Here is an 18,292-nt window from a genome sequence, read left to right on the forward strand (position 1 = left end):
AATTGGAGAATATATAAAAGAGCTCTCGGACATTTAAACTTTGAAGTAGATTCTAGGAGGTCTAACACCCAGATGCTAGGGGTCCAGAAAGAAAATGCAAGGAAGGAAATGTCAAAAATGAATCAAGAAAATATGTCAGAATCAAAAGTAATGAGCTTCTTTGACCAAAAAGACTTACTGAGTACCCAGCATAGTATATAAAAATGTGGGCCTAGGCACATTGTCATGAAATTTTAAAACAAACAGATGGTTCTACAAACTTCCAAAGAGCTAAAGTAGAGGGGTAGGGGAAGGGTGTCATACAAAGAATCATAATGGTGGCAAATTTCTCAGCAGAGTTGGCAACTGGAAGGCAATGGAAGCATTGCCTTCACAATTTTGAGGGACAGTTATTTTCAAGTGAGAACTCTCAGTAAACTCAAACTAGGTGGTGGAAATAAAGACATTTTAGGTATGCAAGGCCTCCCTTTCTGGGAAACTACTAGAGGATGTGCTCCCACTATAAAAAGGTTATAAATCAAAAAAAGAAGACAATGTGGGATCCAGGAAGCAGAAGGTCCAACATGAAAGAAGGAAATCTCTAGGATGATGGTGAAGGAGGATCCATAGATGACAGGCCTGGATGGGAGCAGGTTGGAAAGCTCTGGGAGTGATTTCAAGACAGTAAAATTGATAGAATTACATAATATATTTAAGTGCGTTTAGAACAAAGTTTAGGGTTGAATTAATGATAAATACATAGAACACCTGGCAAAGAAAAAGATCAGTTATTAACTGTAGCAAAACAAATGTGCAGGAAAGAAAAAGTAACTATAGTACACAATTCTCTTCTGCTGTAAGTAGTATTCTATATAGTCATAAATAAAATGCTGAATTTCTGCCTAATCAAAAAAAAGATACAATTTTTTGAAGCGTGGGAGAGGTGGGAAGTATATGTGGTAGGAGACAGAAGGGAGAGGTGTGTGTGAAAGTATAATCTTCATCTTCTGTGGTGGGAAGTCAGTGGATGATGCCTAAAACTTTGAATCCAAGAAAAAGCAATGTAGGGGTGTTATTTGGACACCTATAGGTAAATACTGAGAATCAGCTGAAAATTCTAAATGATTGCCTCTAAGTAAAAAGAAATTTGAGGGCAGGATAGCAAACTGCTGTTTTCATAACAGAAGTTGTAGAACTAGCTGGCTGTTTAAGCTTTCTTTTTCAAAAAAAAATTTTTAAGGTTTGAAAATAATACAGATGTAGCTATGCAGAACAACATGGATGAATCTCACAAACAACGCTGAGTGAAACAAGCCAGACACAAAAGATTTCATTTATAAAATGTATAAAAGCAGACCAGAGTAACCTATGGTGTTAAATCATGATAGTGACCACCTCTGGCGGGCGGTGGCTTGGGAGGAGGGAGGTGGCCAGTGCGGGAAGGGGGCCACGGAAGAGCCCCAGTGATGCCCTCCCTGGCTGCTGTTTACTTGGGTGTTCGCTCTGAAAATTCATCAGGCTGTGAACATTTATGGTTTACTTTCTTTATACAGGTTATACTTAATAAAACTTATGCCCCAAATAATAATACAGGTAATTGCACTTCACATGGCCATGTCAGTATTCACTGAGGTGTCTGTAACAACTTTACAAGTATTTGACTCCATGGGAAAGTAATGTGCAGAAAATTTTATTCATTTATTACTTTTTGATATATTGTAGAACAGACTGACAGTGAAGCCTGCATTTGGTTTCTGACAGTTTTTATGGTAACATCTGGTTATCATTTAATATTAAACTACTAAAGGCCATGTCGAAACGACAGACGAAAGAGTGGGCCAAATCCTGCATGTGGCCTGTTTTGTATGTTTTTGAACTAAAAAAGTTTTTTCATTTTAAAGTGGTGTTTAAAAAAAAAAAATGGGAGAAGAGAATTCAAGAGAAACTATACATGGCCTACAGAGCTTGAAATATTTACTGCCTAGCCCTTTACAGAAAAATTTGCCAGCCCTAGTGCTAGAACACAAGAAAATGTTATCCTAGGAGAAGGAAGCCACGAAAGTTCTAACAAAAGGCAATGCAGGTTTTTAAAAACAACAGCTTCTGGAAATGGCTAAAGTAGTATGTTTTTTAAGCTGTAGTTTTGGTAAGTGGTTAGACTAGTACAAGGGAGTCCGTCGAACCTGGTCAAGTTTGATTTGTTCTCTCTGTTGCAGGTTGTAGGCGGCCTCGATATTCACAAAAAGATGGTGGTAGACGTGTGACTCTTCTGTAAAGAGTACCACCCAACACTTTTGCTTTCTTCTCCATCTCTGAAGATCTGCTCAAGACGTCCAGCAATGCTCTCTGTGTATTTAAATGGAAGTATTTTTCTCTGTGAAGCCACATTTTCCAACATGAGCCTCATGAAGCCAACTAAGTGTTATTGAACTCTTATTCTCTCAATAACTCAGTGTAGCACTTTAAAGCTGAAGGACAGCAGCATGAAAAGAGCATATCAATGTGGTGAAGAAAGGGAAGGGGTTGGCTTTTTAATTTATTTTTCTTCATCTTTTATAACAAGAAAGTATCTATATATACATATGTAAATATTTATATATAGATATATGTAGCTTTCTATATGTGTAGTAGGTTGGCTTTAATTTAATATACTTGATTCAGAAGCAAAATGATAGAGTACAAAAGTGCCAAGCAGAACATTCAACATCCTTACTTTTATTTCACACAGTTTTATATATAGATTGAAGATTGTACAATTTGAGCCAGGTGTTAGGCCAGCTATTTTCCTTGTCCTGCCCTTTCTCTTTTGAGAGATTGACAAAGCATTTGTTAACATCTTATTATTTACCTTGATTACATTTTTGTAACAAAGGAGTTTGTAACTTTATTTATACCTGTGATATATTTCCAGGGACTGTGTCTCATTGCTGCGCAGCTTTGACGACGTCTCTGCTTGAGCAGAAAGTATAGTTCAGCGCTGCTGCTCTTGTGTTCATATAGCAACAGCACAGAGCTTATGGCCACCTCATTGTGTTACTTCATAACTAGGAGCCATTACATTCACTAGATGTCCCTGAGTAAGTGTCAGTTTGTTGTGATTTTATTCGCAAAGGACAGAAGCTATCTGAGGCAATCCTGATTTATCTCGGACATGACTTATTGAAGAGTTCCTGAAATAATCATGTAACTGCTTAGGCTATCCGTTTATTTGTTTCATTACATGGGTGGTAAATTGTCATTAAGCTTACGTTTAAACCATAAATTTCCTTTCTCTGTTTCAAAAGACTTGCAGCTAATCTAAAACTGGTGATATTTAATGTGCATGTGTGTATCTCTACACCCACATATACTTATTTATGACTTACATGGGAGAAACCTTACTCATCTATATGCCACAGAAGAGCAAAATTATATCCAAACTTATACCTCTTAAATTTCTTTACCACAAGGCATAGAGAGTGCATAATGGTGTTCTTGATTTGCCCACATACGTAACAGGTAACTTAATAAATTTGTGTGATATAAAAGTAGTTTACCATGTTCCACCACTTGATATTATCCCTTCCCTTTTCTGCAAAGGTACTATTGGCTGGAAGAAGACATTCTGGTTAGCTTTGTAGGACTGTAGTCTTTCCCTATATAGTTTTTCTAGAAAACTGGTTTTATAATCATGAGTGGGAAAAGGCAGGTTGAATCAAGAGGAAAGAATCTTAATTTGGGCACACCCGCCTGCCATCGCTGTTCCTTCAGCTGAGTGCTGCACGCCATGGGCTCTGTCTGTGAGAGAAATCCCGGTGCTTGGTGTCCTTGCATGACATGGAGTTTTGCATGTAGATCGATTTAAAGTATGTACCTCTTGTTTACATAATTTGCATAATTTTAAAACATAATGTTGCCAAACTTTGGAAATGTTAATGTTCAAACTGAAAATCTCCACTACATGTAACTTTCTTCCTCTGGATCAGTACGTGGCTTATAATCCCAGCCAGTGGTTTGATCTGTTCCAGTGTCAACTGCCATGTGCTCTGCTTCAAGGGGGGGAACTAGTCTTTTGTGAATTTTTTGTACATAAGTATTTGTTACAGATATTTTAGCAAATGCTTTCTATTTCTCTTGCTTGTGCATATCTTGGCTGGCATTACAGAAAAATAGTGCAAACATTATTTCCTTACTGGGGACTGAGGGTTTTTTCTCTTCCTTTTTCTTTTTTTTTTTTTTTAGCGTGCGTGGGTGGGTGGGGAGGGATGGTTTATGTTGAATGTTTAGTTTTTCTTCTGCATGAAACATCATGTTGTGGGATCTTTAGAAAACTTCATACTGTATGAATAAGAAAATAAAATATTTGAAACTTGATTGAGTGTATTCACAGTGGTCTTCAGGCTTTCCCGGCCGTTGGATAGTCTTTTTTCACTCTTTCAGATTTTTTAAAAACTCTAGTAAGTTGACATTTGATCTTTGACTATGAGCCATAAGTAAGTCTGCTCTGTCACTGGGTGAAAACCCAAGTCATCACAGTGACCTGCAGAACCCAGTGTGTCACCCTCCCTCTGCTTCCAGCCTCCTTTGCCTCCGTGCTTCCCCAAGCCTTTGGCGTGCTTCCTCTGTAGGCCTGTGCACCGTCTCTTCACCCGCCAGGCTACCCACAGGGAATGCTTCCAAGGGTTTCAGCCGTGTCCTGGTTCAACAGGAACTCTCCTGGCCACCATTTAAACACACTAATACACCTGACTCTCCTTTACCCCACTGTTTTCTTCCATAGCATTTAACCTCTTCTGACATGATTCACTTAAGCATTTTGTATTTGTCTTCCCCGGTTATGGAAATGACACGAATGAAAGCTCCCCAAGGGCAGGGATTTCTGTCCCTTGTTCACTGATAGACCTGGTTGTCTAGATTCTGCCTAGTTCTTAGTGTTTAATGAATACGTAATCAATGAATTAGGTAATAGGAGACACCTTGTTTCTACAGGTTGTGATGTTAAATTCTATCCACTACTTTCTCACTTCATAAAAGGTAAGCATTAGTATAATTTTGAGACTTTTATTCATTCAGCAACTCTGGAGGGTTCCCACGCCATGCCTGCGCTGTAATAAGCACTTGAGGTTCTTGTGACGGGAAATGATGTACCTGGCCCACGTGAATTATGGGCTCTCGGTGTTTCATACCCAAAACACCCATATTGTCAGGCATGCACTAGTTATGAGATACTGTGCACTGGATTCCTTGGCTCTTTGAACTAGGAGTATAGGTTAGTTAGGCCTGATGGTCTTAAGAGTAGAAAAGATGACGAAGTGAAACAGCAATGCACAGAATGGGAGAAAACATTTGTAAATCGTGTATCTGCTAAGAGATTGCTATCTAGAATATGTCAAGACGACGACTCAAAAACCACCTGATTAAAAAGTGGGCAAAAGGACGTGAAGAGATATTTCTCCAGAAGGATACACAAATTGCCACCACCACGTGAAAAGATGCTCAGTATCACTAGTCATTATGGAGATGCAAACTAAAACAAGATACCACTTCAGGCCCGTCAGCACTGCCATCAGCCAAATAAAAGTGTTGGTAAGGATATGAAGCAGCTGGAAGGCTTGTTGTGCATTGCTGGTGTGGATATCAAATGGTGTAGTCATTGTGGAAAAATGGTATAATGGTTCCTCAAATTAAACACAGATTTACCATATGACCCAGAAATTCCACTTCTGGATACTTGCCCAAGAGAAGTGACAGTAGGGACTAGAAGTGTCGGCACACCCGTGTTCATAGCGGCATTATTCACAGTAGCCAAAACTTGAAAGCAACCAAAACATCCATGACAGATGGATAATCAAAATGTGGTATATACATACAATGGGATGTTACTCAGCCATAAAAGGAAATTTTGACACATGCTGTAACACACATGAACTTTGAAGACATGCTAAGAAAAAAGAGCCGGTCACAAAAGAACAAATACTGTTTTTTGGGGGGGTTTTTGCGGTACGCGGGCCTCACTGTTGTGGCCTTTCCCGTTGCGGAACACAGGCTCCAGACGCGCAGGCTCAGCGGCCATGGCTCACGGGCCCAGCCGCTCCGCGGCATGTGGGATCTTCCCGGACCGGGCCACGAACCCGTGTCCCCTGCATCGGCAGGCGGACTCTCAACCACTGTGCCACCAGGGAAGCCCAATACTGTGTGTTTTATATAAGTTCCTGGAGTTGTCAAGCTCATAGAGACAGAAAGTAGAATGGTGGTTCCCAAGGGCCAGGAGGCGGGGGAGGTAGAGTTAGTGTTGAATGGGTACACTGTCAGATGGGGAAGATAAAAGTTCTGGAAATGGTGGATGATGGTTGCATGAGAACGTACTTAGTGTCACTGAGCGGTACAGTTCAAAATGGCTAGAATGGTGAATCATGTCTATTTTACCACAGTTTAAAAGAAAGAGTAGACAAGATGGTAGAAATCTTTCTGGATACTTTCCAGGACTTAGAAAGAAATGCTGTTCAAGCTCATATATGTCTTGAAACAATTTTTGTTTTATAGAATGGATTTTTGTTTTGTCTGCATTGGGTCTTCGCTGCTGCACGTGGGCTCTCTCTAGCTGCGGTGTGCAGGCTTCTCTTACTGCGGAGCATGGGCTCTAGGCGTGCGGGCTTCAGTAGTTGTGGCGCACGGGCTCTACAGCACAGGCTCAGTGGCTGTGGCGCACTGGCTTAGTTGCTGTGCGGCATGTGGGCTCTTCCCGGACCAGGGCTCGAACCGGTGTCCCCTGCATTGGCAGGCGGATTCTTAACCACTGCACCACCAGGGAAGTCCTTCAAACAATTCTTAGTCTTCAGAAATTCCCACATGCTCAAAAATCGCTCATTAAATTAGCTCACATTTTAAGCTAAAGTCCACTGCCACTTCCACCTTTTACTAACCTTGGGCATTATAAATTTATCAGCTAGCCAGATCAAATTAGCGAGTCCTTGCTCTCCCAAACCTCCTTCAGATTACTGGTGTCTCTGAATGATTTCTTTCACCAAATGAGTAATTAACATTTGTATAATCCAAGCATTTTGCAAGCTGTAGGATGGTTATGTACACTGTCACCGTGTACTCAATAATCTAACATTAAGCATGCTGTCCCATGGTTCTGGAATCAGGAAAATCAGGTCTCTTTCCCAGATGCTCAATGAACATGAGCTTTCTTCTCTAGATAGGATGAGAATTGGAGTCCAAATCTTCTGGAACGACTAGGAGGAAACAAGTTCTCTTCCCTTACCGGCCACTGAATATCTAAGAAAATACTCCTCTTTCATGCCCATTCCCCAGCCAAGTAGCAATTAATATGTTAATAAACTGTTACATGATGTGTCCGAAATTGTACTAGATACTGAGAATCTAAAGATCGGAGGCTTCAGGGTGGGAGGCAGACACTAAAATAATCACAGGTTAGCATGACAGACGCCACAGAAATACGGATAAGCATCGCTGAGGTTTTTGGTTATTAGATTTCATGTCCAGGCCTTAGAGAAGAATTTGAAGAAGTGATTTGATCCAGGTCAAGATCAACTCCCACTGCAACTACCACTGTGATATAGTCAGATTTATTACCTCTATTTTTTCTTCATTATTCCATTCCAGGAATTAGCTGGGTTTCCTCTAACATTTTGTTTCCCTTTCAAGCCCCAAGCAGTGCTGATTCCCTGGGGGTTGGGGGATGTTTGCCCAGGGAGAGGCCCAAAACTCAAGACGGTAAAAGTTCAGTATCCCAAATTTTAGCAACTGCCCAAGAAATATATTTGCTCTTATATTACTGATAGTTCTAACTACGTAAGAAATCTTCAAAAGGAAGTAAATACCAGAAGATTACTTCACTTTAACATAGAAAACCCGTGTTTTTCCAATCAAAATGATGCTCTTTAAGAATCAGCACAAAATGTTTATGGTTACGTAGCGATGGTTCATCTCAGCCAAGCGCTTTGGAAACCTGATTAAAACTGTGGACCCAGTCCTTAGAAAAGTACACCCTAAGCACTCACAATTTTGCATATAACTTCCCGGACAAAGCGTGGCGGGTAGGCAAGTACCTCCTGAAGCCTTTGCAGGCTCCAGAATGAGGCAGTCCCGACAAATTCCTTTTCAAAAGGATGTGAGTAAAATGATATCAACATACACATACACTCTCCATGCTGTTGTGTTGCCAAAGGATAAAAAAATTACTGCTGGGACATTTCCAGCAATTTCCCACTGGATTCCCACTGTAATATTAAGTATATCTAATCCCAATGCAATGTACAAAATAGTTTGGGATAGTGGCACATGTAACTAATAGAAAGCTTAATAGCAATACTTTAAAACAACACTTTTTCTAGTTCTTACATGTACTTTCTAATACTCCTATCATTAAAGTTTTGGTCAAGGGTTGCAGAAATGTACAAGAGAATAACATCAGTTTAATGAAGTAGGTTCCTTTCATTAAAAAAATGCATAATATAAATCAGAACATTTAGGCAGACACCTGTTAAAACAATCTATTACATTTGCAGAATATAGTAGTTTTCTTAGGGGTAAAAATATTCTTTTATCATATTTCACCTTTACTACTTAGAAGTAGTACACCCAAACACTGGTAAGGTCTGACTGCTTTCATTAAACACTTATTTAAAAAATAAAACTCCTTCCTCACATCAACCTTGTGATGTAATCTTTAATTTTACAAACTGCAAAAATAGGTACAAATATTAGCCTTCCTTGGTCCACAGAGTATATCCAAACTGCTGCTATGACCTGGGTCTAAAATATTCACACACCATCCAGTATTAAGGGTCACAAGTCAAGAGAGGTTTTCTGAGATAATTCTTTTAATTACAACTCAGAGAGAAGAAATAACTTTTTATAAATTTATAAACAAAAAACTTGGAAGCTAATATAGAACTGTTTTTTTAAATAAGTTTCCCTCCAAATGAGAGGATTATAAACTATGCAAATCGATATGTGATTTAAAACGGAAAAAATAAATTATACTTAATGTGCTCGTATAAATAATGGTATCCACGACTGAAAAGTTCTTCACATGGTGTCTGGTGACCACTTGTAGAGGGGAAAGGCATTTTCTCTAGAATTCAAAGACAAGGTAAAAAGTCTCTGATTTGAAATCAGAATCGGTCTGCCGCTCTGCTAGCCACAGCACGGATATTGCCATAAACCTTTGATGGAGGATTTCCTGCAGGAGAAAATAAAAAAGATTATCCACACGTATACATATAGATGCTACATGGAAAATGGTCTGCAACTCTACAAAGGACAGGGACATTTTCCGCTGGATCTACCTTAAATCAACAAAAGAACCATAAAGGAAACCACATAAATATTCTCCAAAGCACATTTTAAATCCTAACAGCCAAAGACTCCGAGTTGTCAAAACGTTTCGAAAAGCAGCCAGTCAGACCTGGGCACAACTGACCTGGGCACCGCGGTGGATCCCACACATTTCTCGAGCACGCGCTACAACCCATGGCTCTGACCGCAAGTGTGGTTTGAAAATGGGACTAAGTCAATCGATTAAGATGACTGACTGATGCTGCTCAGCAGCTCCCCTTTGGCTGAACCTAAAACAATGCTGCCTGCTATTCTGGAAGGGCTCCCTAGCGCACCTCATCAGGGGACGCGGCGACGATGTAAGCAATGTAATCCAATAAACCCTTTCTCTCGGGTTTGCAGATGGAATCCAAGCAAAAAGATTCCTGCTTTCTCTCTGGGCCCACATTTGCCAGCCCCCAAGAGTTTCTGCTTGCTACCTTTATCATCACCCTGACCCTAAAGTGACCTGCAAATGGGATCTGAGTTCCTAAATTCCCTGTTCTTTTCCTTCAGAGAAGACAACATAGGAAGAAACTGCTGTTACCCAGGATGAGGTTGCAGATAGCAGTTCTTGCCATCTTGATGTTTTGGAAAGAACCAAGGATGTGAACTTTCCTGCAAGAGATAAAGTGAGACAGGTTAGCAACAAAAAGCATTTCCTTAACGAAGTCCCATGATCCAGAAACTCTGGAAACTCATGATAGATACACATGCCTAAATAAAGGTGGTGGTGATGGCCGCACAACTCTGTAAGTATACCGAAAACCACTCTGAAGGGGAATGATAAGTGCATTACATCCCAGTAAAAAATTATGAGGGAAAGACATAAAAAATTAAAAAACAACTCAGTTCTTTAAGACCCTTGGTGAATAATGGCTCCTATCCACTGAGTGCTCTCCAATACGCTAGGGCTTTACATCCATGTTCTCATTTAATCCTTGCATGAGCTTTATCAGGCAGAAGCTATTCCCACTTTACATACGAGGAAACAAGTTAGTGAGAAATCAAAACACCTGTCCGAGATGACGCACTGGCAGAGCTGGGAATATTAAAGTACCCAGATGCAGGTAATACTGTACTTAGTTAAAACATATTTGTATTTTAACTGCAAAGCTTTCTGAAGATTATTTAGGGACTTCCCTGGTGGCGCAGTGGTTAAGAATTCGCCTGCCACTGCAGGGAACATGGGTTCGAGCCCTGCTCCGGGAGGATCCCACATGCTGCAGAGCAACTAAGCCTGTGCGCCACAACTCCTGCGCTCTAGAGCCCACGAGCCACAACTACTAAGCCCATGTGCCTAAAGCCCGTGCTCCACAACAAGAGAAGCCACCGCAATGAGAAGCCCCTTTGCTGCACCTAGAGAAAGCCTGCACGCGGCAACGAAGACCCAACATAGCCAAATATAAATAAATAAAAATAAATTAAAAGAAAGAAAAAAGATTTAAGATTCTCTAAATTTCTTCAGTACTCTCTGGAGATCATCCAGACCTTTTTACTGGGCATTCCTTGCCAAATAGTTCGAATTAGACTGAGAACATAGCATTTTGCTTTTCTGAGCCCATCTTCCAAAATATCAGTAAACTTAGTAAACTGACACCAAAATCTTCAGGGGGGACGTCAAACAGAACCCTCTCCCTTCCAAAGGCTCAGGCATTTCTGAAATTGGGGTAAAAATGAGGCTAAAAACAAGAGAATCAGTTAAGTCTGTTCAGGATGATCCCCAGGTTTCCTTCCCCACTCCGGGCAACCAGGCAACCACCTTACTACCCCTCTGTAACTCTGGTAAAATTAAGGGGTGGGGCTGCTCACTGCAGAAGGTGAAAGCCCTGGGGGCTGGACCAGGGGCACGAGGCACAGTGGAAGTAGGAGCACCATGACGAAAACAGGGGCAATGTCAAGCAAACGTCTGCACGATGAGCCGCGAGACTTCCAACTGTCTTCGTGACTGGGCTCCCAGAGTCTGTCAGCAGAGAGACTGGAGAATACTTCTCTGGGGAGCCTGGCCTGCTCATTGGGAAAGACTAAAGATACTGACATCGGGGCTTCCCCAAAGAAACAGGCTGGCAATCATCCTAAGTGAAGCCTACAGGCCACCAGCCCCCCGCCCCTAGCCCACCCACAGGCATCCCGAGCCCAGGTTTCTAGTCTGCTCCTTACGGCCCCACCCTTAACATATGACGCCCACACTGAGGAACCAGAATCCGAGGAAAGCACCCAGTGCAAAAGAGTAGAAGGCACAACCAGCAAGCGGAATAAAGCAGTACAGAAACAGAAACTCTAGGGAGAAAAGAAGAAAAACAAACCAAAATAAACCCCCAAACCAGTGAGATTAGAAAAGCAATTTTCAGGCACTCATGAATTGACAACAGGATGTTAAGAAAACTGAATAGAAGGATTAGAAGATGAAGTTGCAGGAAGGAATTCTGAATGAGAATGATTTACAACAGATTTGTATACTCGGCCAGAATAGAAGACATCTTCCCAACCAGGTCTCACAAAATGTCCTTCCTGTGCTAAGCGAGCTCCAGGACTACCTACCACCAAAACAAGGAGGACGCAGGACAAAGAATCCAAGAACCAAGGGATTCAAACACCAAAGGGGCAATGGTGAAAGAAGGAGCCGGGATGGCAACTGTGTGCCAGGCAGAGGGTAGCAGCGCTTCTGGAACAGAAGGTTCCAGGAGAGATTTCTAAAATGTCTGATGCATCTGAGTCCACCAAGCGGAGATACAGACAATGTATGGCTTTCTATTCAATTAGTACACTGAAATATTGAGAAAGCACACAGAAACATAAGAATTATTTCTTCATGTGACAACAAAGTTGCAGAGGACAGATAAAGTAACCACAGTACACCACCTGGCTCAGCTGTTAATACCCTGAGCACCGATTTCATGCTCAGGTAATACTGAGCTTGAGTCGAACCAAACCCACAGTGTAAAGGGAGGGGCAAGCAAACGGGAGCGCTGGAAAGGTTGAGCATGTGGGCGGAGGTGGGGAAGTCCAAAAGAGGAATCTTCATCTTTCACAGGAGAAAAGCAACAGGGAATCTGAGGGGGAAAAATTAAGCTGCTATACAAAGATATTTGGAAATACAGAGGAAAAATAATTTTTACAAGTCAGCTAGCTGAACTTGAAGACTTGAAATTTCCTCCCTCAGAGGAGGGGGAAATGGAAGCAGACAGGAGGAATTATTTTAAAGTATGTGTATGTGTAACTTCGATAAAAACAAAATTCTGTGAAGTACAGCATGAAAGATGAGGAGATACAGAAGCAAGGATACATACAGTGTGAGTAGTTTTGCTGCTAAAACAACCAAAGCAATGGGGCAGTGGTTGGAATGGCATACAGGTCCCAGGACATATAGGTCACATTCTTTCCCATTTGATATCCTGAATGTATCTGGAACAAATGGTTTTCAGTTTTATATTTTGTTCACATCCTACTGTGATCTTTGCCAGGTTTTCAGCAACTCATCAAAAATAACATTTATGGGTACATAACAGTCCATCTTATGGCTGCATCACAACTAATATAAATTGCTGAACATGTGGATTCCAATTAGCCTATTTACAGCAAAAACTGCAAGACAGTACATTTCTTTGCCAGTAGTTGGCACTGAAAAAAAACCTACTACTAACCCCCAACAAAATGGAGAAACTTGAAACAACATGCTAACTAAAAGAAGCCATATATCAAAGACTACATATTGTGTATTTCCACCCATATGAATTTCGAGAAAAGGCAAAACCATAGTGACAGAAATGAGATGAGTGATTGCCTGGGAATTGGGAGGGGCTGCAAAGATGCACAAGGAACTTTTGGGTTGATGGAAATGAGCACAGTGGGATCACAGGACTGCAGAGTATTTGCCAAAAACCCATTAAATTATATACCTAAAACAGGTGACTTTAATTGTATGTAAACCACACTGTAATACAGCTGTTTAAAAAATTAGTTCAATGAGTAAATTTTAAGTTAACCCTTAGAAATACACTGATACATTTATAAATTATAAACTTAATATGATGCGTTAACCATAATTGGACTAGCAAATCAGTTACATTTTAAAATTTCTAAATTAACAAAAACTTTTAGGGCTGTTTATGATATTTTAAAGTGTGGTAAACATTTCAATTTTTGAAATTTCTAGTTCAAAAGAGTTTTTCCCATGGCTCCGTGGTCCCAACTCCAGGCTTAAGTCATAAAAGGTCAAAATTATAACACACCTGTCTTCAGGTAAACAGGGCCACCAATATAGTGTTAACAGTTTTCTATTTACAGTATAAAAAATAGTCTAAAATTCAGATTCGAAAATAATGGTGAGTACTTTGGTTCAGAGCAAAGATGACATGATTTTAAATAAAATTATTTCTGGATTTAGCAGTAGGCAGGTCCCTCCTCCTCTCAGTCAACTGCTTCGTTTCCCAACTTCACGGCATTATATAATCTCTGCGCCATCTGCCAGTAACCCCAAACTGGCAACAGAGCGGCTTCAACCTCCGGCAGGGAAGGGTAATCCCAGCTTGACTTCCTGCACCCTTATTTTAAGCCTGTATCATCTTATTGATGTTCACATATAACTGCTCTCTAGTTTTTCCCACAATGTGCAATGGTCACCTTCCTTTTATGAAAGGCCTTTATATATACGTGCATGTGTGTGTATATACATTTATGGTTTTCTTTTTTAAAGGAAAGTCTCACGATGGCATTCAACACACCTACTCCTTGCTCTCCTCTACTGATTTAATAGATTCTCCTGAGATACTATTTCAATCTTCACCTGTCATATAATTTCTTTTAACAGTGATTCTAAACAGTTCCTTCATTACTAATTGAGAAAAAGGCTATAATATCTAAGATTTTCTCAACGAAATCTGTTTTCAAAGTAGGTAACTATTCATCCAGAACCATATCCTGACAAAGATTTAGTGGCTACGTTATACGTAAAATACAATCTTTATCACTTCTTGAAACCAGCAAACGATCAACTATAAATTATGACAATAATTTTCTCAAGATCACATACTTACACATCAGCCAGAACTATCCGCGTCCGTGTCACGTTCTCGATGGTGAATTTGGTTTTTCCTCCTTTGCCAGCGATTCTTCCTATTGCCCTCGACAGGTGGTCTCCCTTTAAGGGCTTAACTAAATGAGAAAAGCAAGACCTCAGGAGGGAAGCCATCCCAGCATCACCCACTTCCATGGGAAGTTTAATCATTAGCCAAATTTCCCTACTGAAAGACATAAAACACATTTTTGAAAAGCTGCTAATAACACAACTCAACTGATGTGACTGGAAAGCTGAGACTCAGGTACAAGACAAAGCAACAGAAAAGTACCATCCAGTAGTTCATATGAAAAGACCACCATACACTCACCATCTGTAATTTCAAAAGACTCTAGGAAGAGGTCATCCAACCTAATGAGGGCAAGTGCGTCCTACAATACAGAAATACACACTGTGAAGCTCTTCCATTCAGGCACCTGCGAATGAGTGTTAAGCTAACTCTCATAAATTGTAGAACTACAACACTCAAATTAAAAAACAAAACATAAAAAAGCCCAAATCCATCAAAACAGTCATATGGCGTATTTTCCGAGCCCCCATTTCAGATATCATGAAATCACTCACCTCTACCTGAAACCCAAGAAGAAAGGCTTTCACAAAATCAGCTGCTTTTGTCAGAGCGCTAACATCTTTGGTTTCTTTACAAGTCTGTTAAAAAAAAAAAAAAAAAAAGGTGTGGCTATGGAGCACAAATTATAGCTCGGAATGAAAAAGATAATATTCTAACAAACTACTAGGACTGACCTTTCCAATTATTATAATTTCCTTCACTACCACCCTTCCCCAATATATTCTCTATGACCCAGTTTTTGGTAAGTACCGTGTTTAATTTTCAAAACAAAACTTTGCTAACTCCATAACTGGGCAGTGCCCCCCAAAGACTGTCAAATGACTTACTGTACTCCAAGGCTGATCTGACTCTGGAGTTACCAGCAAGATTCCTCCAATGGCTCCCATTCTGAAGGACCTCCATCCTCGGCCCATCCCACCCAAGCTGGTCCTCTTCTCTTCTCCTTCAATGCAGTCTCCCTGGGAGTCCTGATCTAATCTCCCGACTTCAACCATCATTCCTGTGCTGATTTTTCTTTCCCAAAGCCACAACTCTAGTACTAATTACCAAGAATGGTTTAAGCAGGGGATCCTGCCCTCAAAGAGTTTATTCCATAATCACAGATACAAGTGCTATTCATAAAATGCCCATCCCTGTAAATGATGTGTACTACAAAGGTGCTTGACACACTATAGCTCTAATCTTCGTGTCAACCTAAATTTAAGTAAGATAAATACTTTTGTATTTGAGGAAACTCAAGTACCAAAAAGTAAAAAAATAAGATTTGAACACAGATCTGATTCCAAAACCATCATTTCTCCTCCCCCACACAGACTCACAATTGAGTTGAGGAGACCACATACTTGACAAATTTGAAGCCATACAGGGTTGTGTAATGGCACATATAAAACTAGATCCCAGTCGCAATTCTATATGTGACTTTAGGCAAGTCCCATGAATGCTCTAGGTCTTAAGTTTTCTCATTTGTAAAATAAGGAGGTTGGAATGGAAGAGTCCCTACTAGCACTGATGACCTTGGCCAAGAAACTCCTTGGCAAGTTTCCTCACATCTGTTAGATGGGGTATGTCATCTACCTCATAGGGCTGTCCTGAAGACCAAAATGACGTAGTGCCTGCCAAACCACTGCTATGTGTCTGGCACAAAGCAGTATCAACAAATGTCAGTGGAATCCAAATTGATGGTGCTGCAATTCATAAGACAGTTAAGCACAATAAACGTTTAGGCCCTGAAGACAAGACTGAAAAATGGACTGACGGTAAAGGAGAAAGAACTTGAGCTAGACCCTGAAAGATGATGAAACTGAGGAAGAAAAAGGGAGTAGGGAGGAGAGGGCCTTCAGAGAGCAAATCCATCCATAATGACGGACAGAAAAATGTTCAAAGAGATGGTGAGAGAACTTGGGAATGAGACTTCTACTTGAAAGGCAAATTCAGTCAAAAACTTTTATCTTTCAGAATTACTGAAGATACCAAGATATCAATAAAACCAGTGTGGTCTGAGAAAATTAATCTGGCTCTGGCATAGAGGATGGAGTGGTGAAAGGAGGTTTAAAGCAATGAGGTAAAGGACACTTATAAGCAAACAAGAGGTTTTGGCAGAAAGCCATACAAACCTGAATGAAAGTGCCAATGGGAACAAAGAGGAATTCTACTGTCAAGTTCTGTATTTTAAACTTTGCCAACTATTTAGACCAGTGCCTCCCTGCTTTATTCCATTATTCTAGTCCTTCAACAGAGATGAGTCTATACCAGTCCTGATAATGAATCATTAAAAAGGAAGATATAATTACTTTTGGTCACTGATTTTGATACAAAATTGGCACCCTGAACCCCCCCCCCCCAAGCTTCCCTGATGGCACAGTGGTTAGGAATCTGCCTGCCAGTGCAGGGGACACGGGTTCGAGCCCTGGTCTGGGAAGATCCCACATGCCGCGCAGCAACTAAGCCTGTGTGCCACAACTACTGAGCCCATGCACCACAACTACTGAAGCCGGCGCGCCTACAGCCCGTGCTCCCCAACAAGAGAAGCCACCACAGTGACAAGCCCGCGCACTGCAACGAAGAGTAGTCCCCGCTCGTTGCAACTAGAGAAAGTCTGCATGCAGCAACGAAGACCCAACACAGCCAAATATAAATAAATAAATAATTAAAAACAAAAAACCAAAATACCCCAAAGTTTACTACTTTTGTCTAACTCCTAGACTGACATCATGGAATGAACAAATGAAAAAGTAAATAAACACACTTATACATAATTTACACTTAATACTTTTTTTTTTCAAAAAAATACCACTAAAATATATAGCACCTGTACTGCAGCAAATACTTTGGTTGCTTATTTAAATACTTCTGAAACATGACAACCTCTTTACTAAGCCTTTTCTCAATTAAAACAGAACATTACTAAAAGTCTTCTAAGACACAGCTGGTATTTTAGTATGATTTCAGACCGAACTTATGAGTTCAACTAATAATTGTGTTGTATGCAAATTTTGAAGGCATTTGAGAGGTTCAAACACTAAAATATATTAGAAAACTGGAAGAAAATCATTCAAAATAAGCCTCATTAAGGAAAGTCTATTCATACCTTTTCATCCCCGTAGAAAAGAGAAACCGCAGTATATTTGAAAATAGTTAACATTATCCTCACCCTGATTTCTATATTCCTCGATTTCAAGTTAAAGCGTATCTGAAGTCCCAAATGCTCCACAATAGGTGTAAATATCTTCATCCAGTTCTCTTTTAAGGGAGTATATCTGTTAGCTGGGACTGGAATTTTTCTGGTTTCTTCTTTCCCACCCTATGATACAAGAAAACACAACTCAGGAGTTGTCTGGAGGAATAGGGGGTGGGTGGAGATATGAAACAACAGCTGATTATCAAGAACACCCCTTTAACTGGACGAATTAAACATCAGGAGAGTCACCTCTCTAAGAGCTTCATGCCAGAAGAAGCTTCAACATCACCCAGAGGCCACCGTCCTGACCCGCCTCTGGCCCCTGCCCCGTTCCTGTCCCTCGGTCCCCGCCAGTACCAGAAACCCGTCCCCGGAGAGGGGCGGGAAGACGGGCCTCTTGGCAGGCCGGGCCTCCTCGGTGTCCATGCGGGACGCGTCCTCGCCCTCCTCCGGTGCGGACAGCTGCTCAGCCTGCCGTTTCTTCGCCCGCCGGCCACCTTTTCGGGTGACCTGGGTGAAGCCGGCCTCGGCCAAGGGACTCTGTGCCTCCATCTCGGTTTGCATCCTCAAGAAACTCCAGCGGAAGCTTGCTGCTCGAACACGTGCTGGGCTGCACAGCGCAGGCGCGCCTCGCAGGACCCAGCCTTCGCCAACCAGCCCTAGG

At 41.0% G+C, this 18,292-nt stretch overlaps 2 protein-coding genes across 2 annotated transcripts in view; one reads left to right on the plus strand and one right to left on the minus strand.

The window, feature by feature from the left end:
• The window catches only part of PPP3R1 (protein phosphatase 3 regulatory subunit B, alpha), a 59,353-nt gene extending 55,021 nt beyond the window's left edge, over window positions 1-4,332 (plus strand). Inside the window, exon 6 of the mRNA XM_033838383.2 lies at window positions 2,196-4,332. Within this exon, the coding sequence (XP_033694274.1) occupies window positions 2,196-2,243 (48 nt within the window). The 3' untranslated portion in view covers window positions 2,244-4,332. The remainder of the gene's footprint in view (window positions 1-2,195) is intronic.
• A 4,303-nt stretch (window positions 4,333-8,635) lies between these two features.
• On the minus strand, window positions 8,636-18,243 carry PNO1 (partner of NOB1 homolog). Its single transcript, XM_033838385.2, has 7 exons — window positions 17,986-18,243; window positions 17,602-17,751; window positions 14,945-15,028; window positions 14,691-14,751; window positions 14,340-14,457; window positions 9,851-9,921; window positions 8,636-9,169 (listed from the first exon to the last, which is right to left on the minus strand). Exons 1-7 carry the CDS (start codon window positions 18,190-18,192, stop codon window positions 9,102-9,104), a joined length of 759 nt encoding a protein of 252 aa, XP_033694276.1. The 5' UTR covers window positions 18,193-18,243; the 3' UTR covers window positions 8,636-9,101.
• Window positions 18,244-18,292: the final 49 nt, after the last annotated feature.

This window comes from Tursiops truncatus, chromosome 14 (genome assembly GCF_011762595.2).
Source record: "Tursiops truncatus isolate mTurTru1 chromosome 14, mTurTru1.mat.Y, whole genome shotgun sequence".
Taxonomy (NCBI): domain Eukaryota; kingdom Metazoa; phylum Chordata; class Mammalia; order Artiodactyla; family Delphinidae; genus Tursiops; species Tursiops truncatus.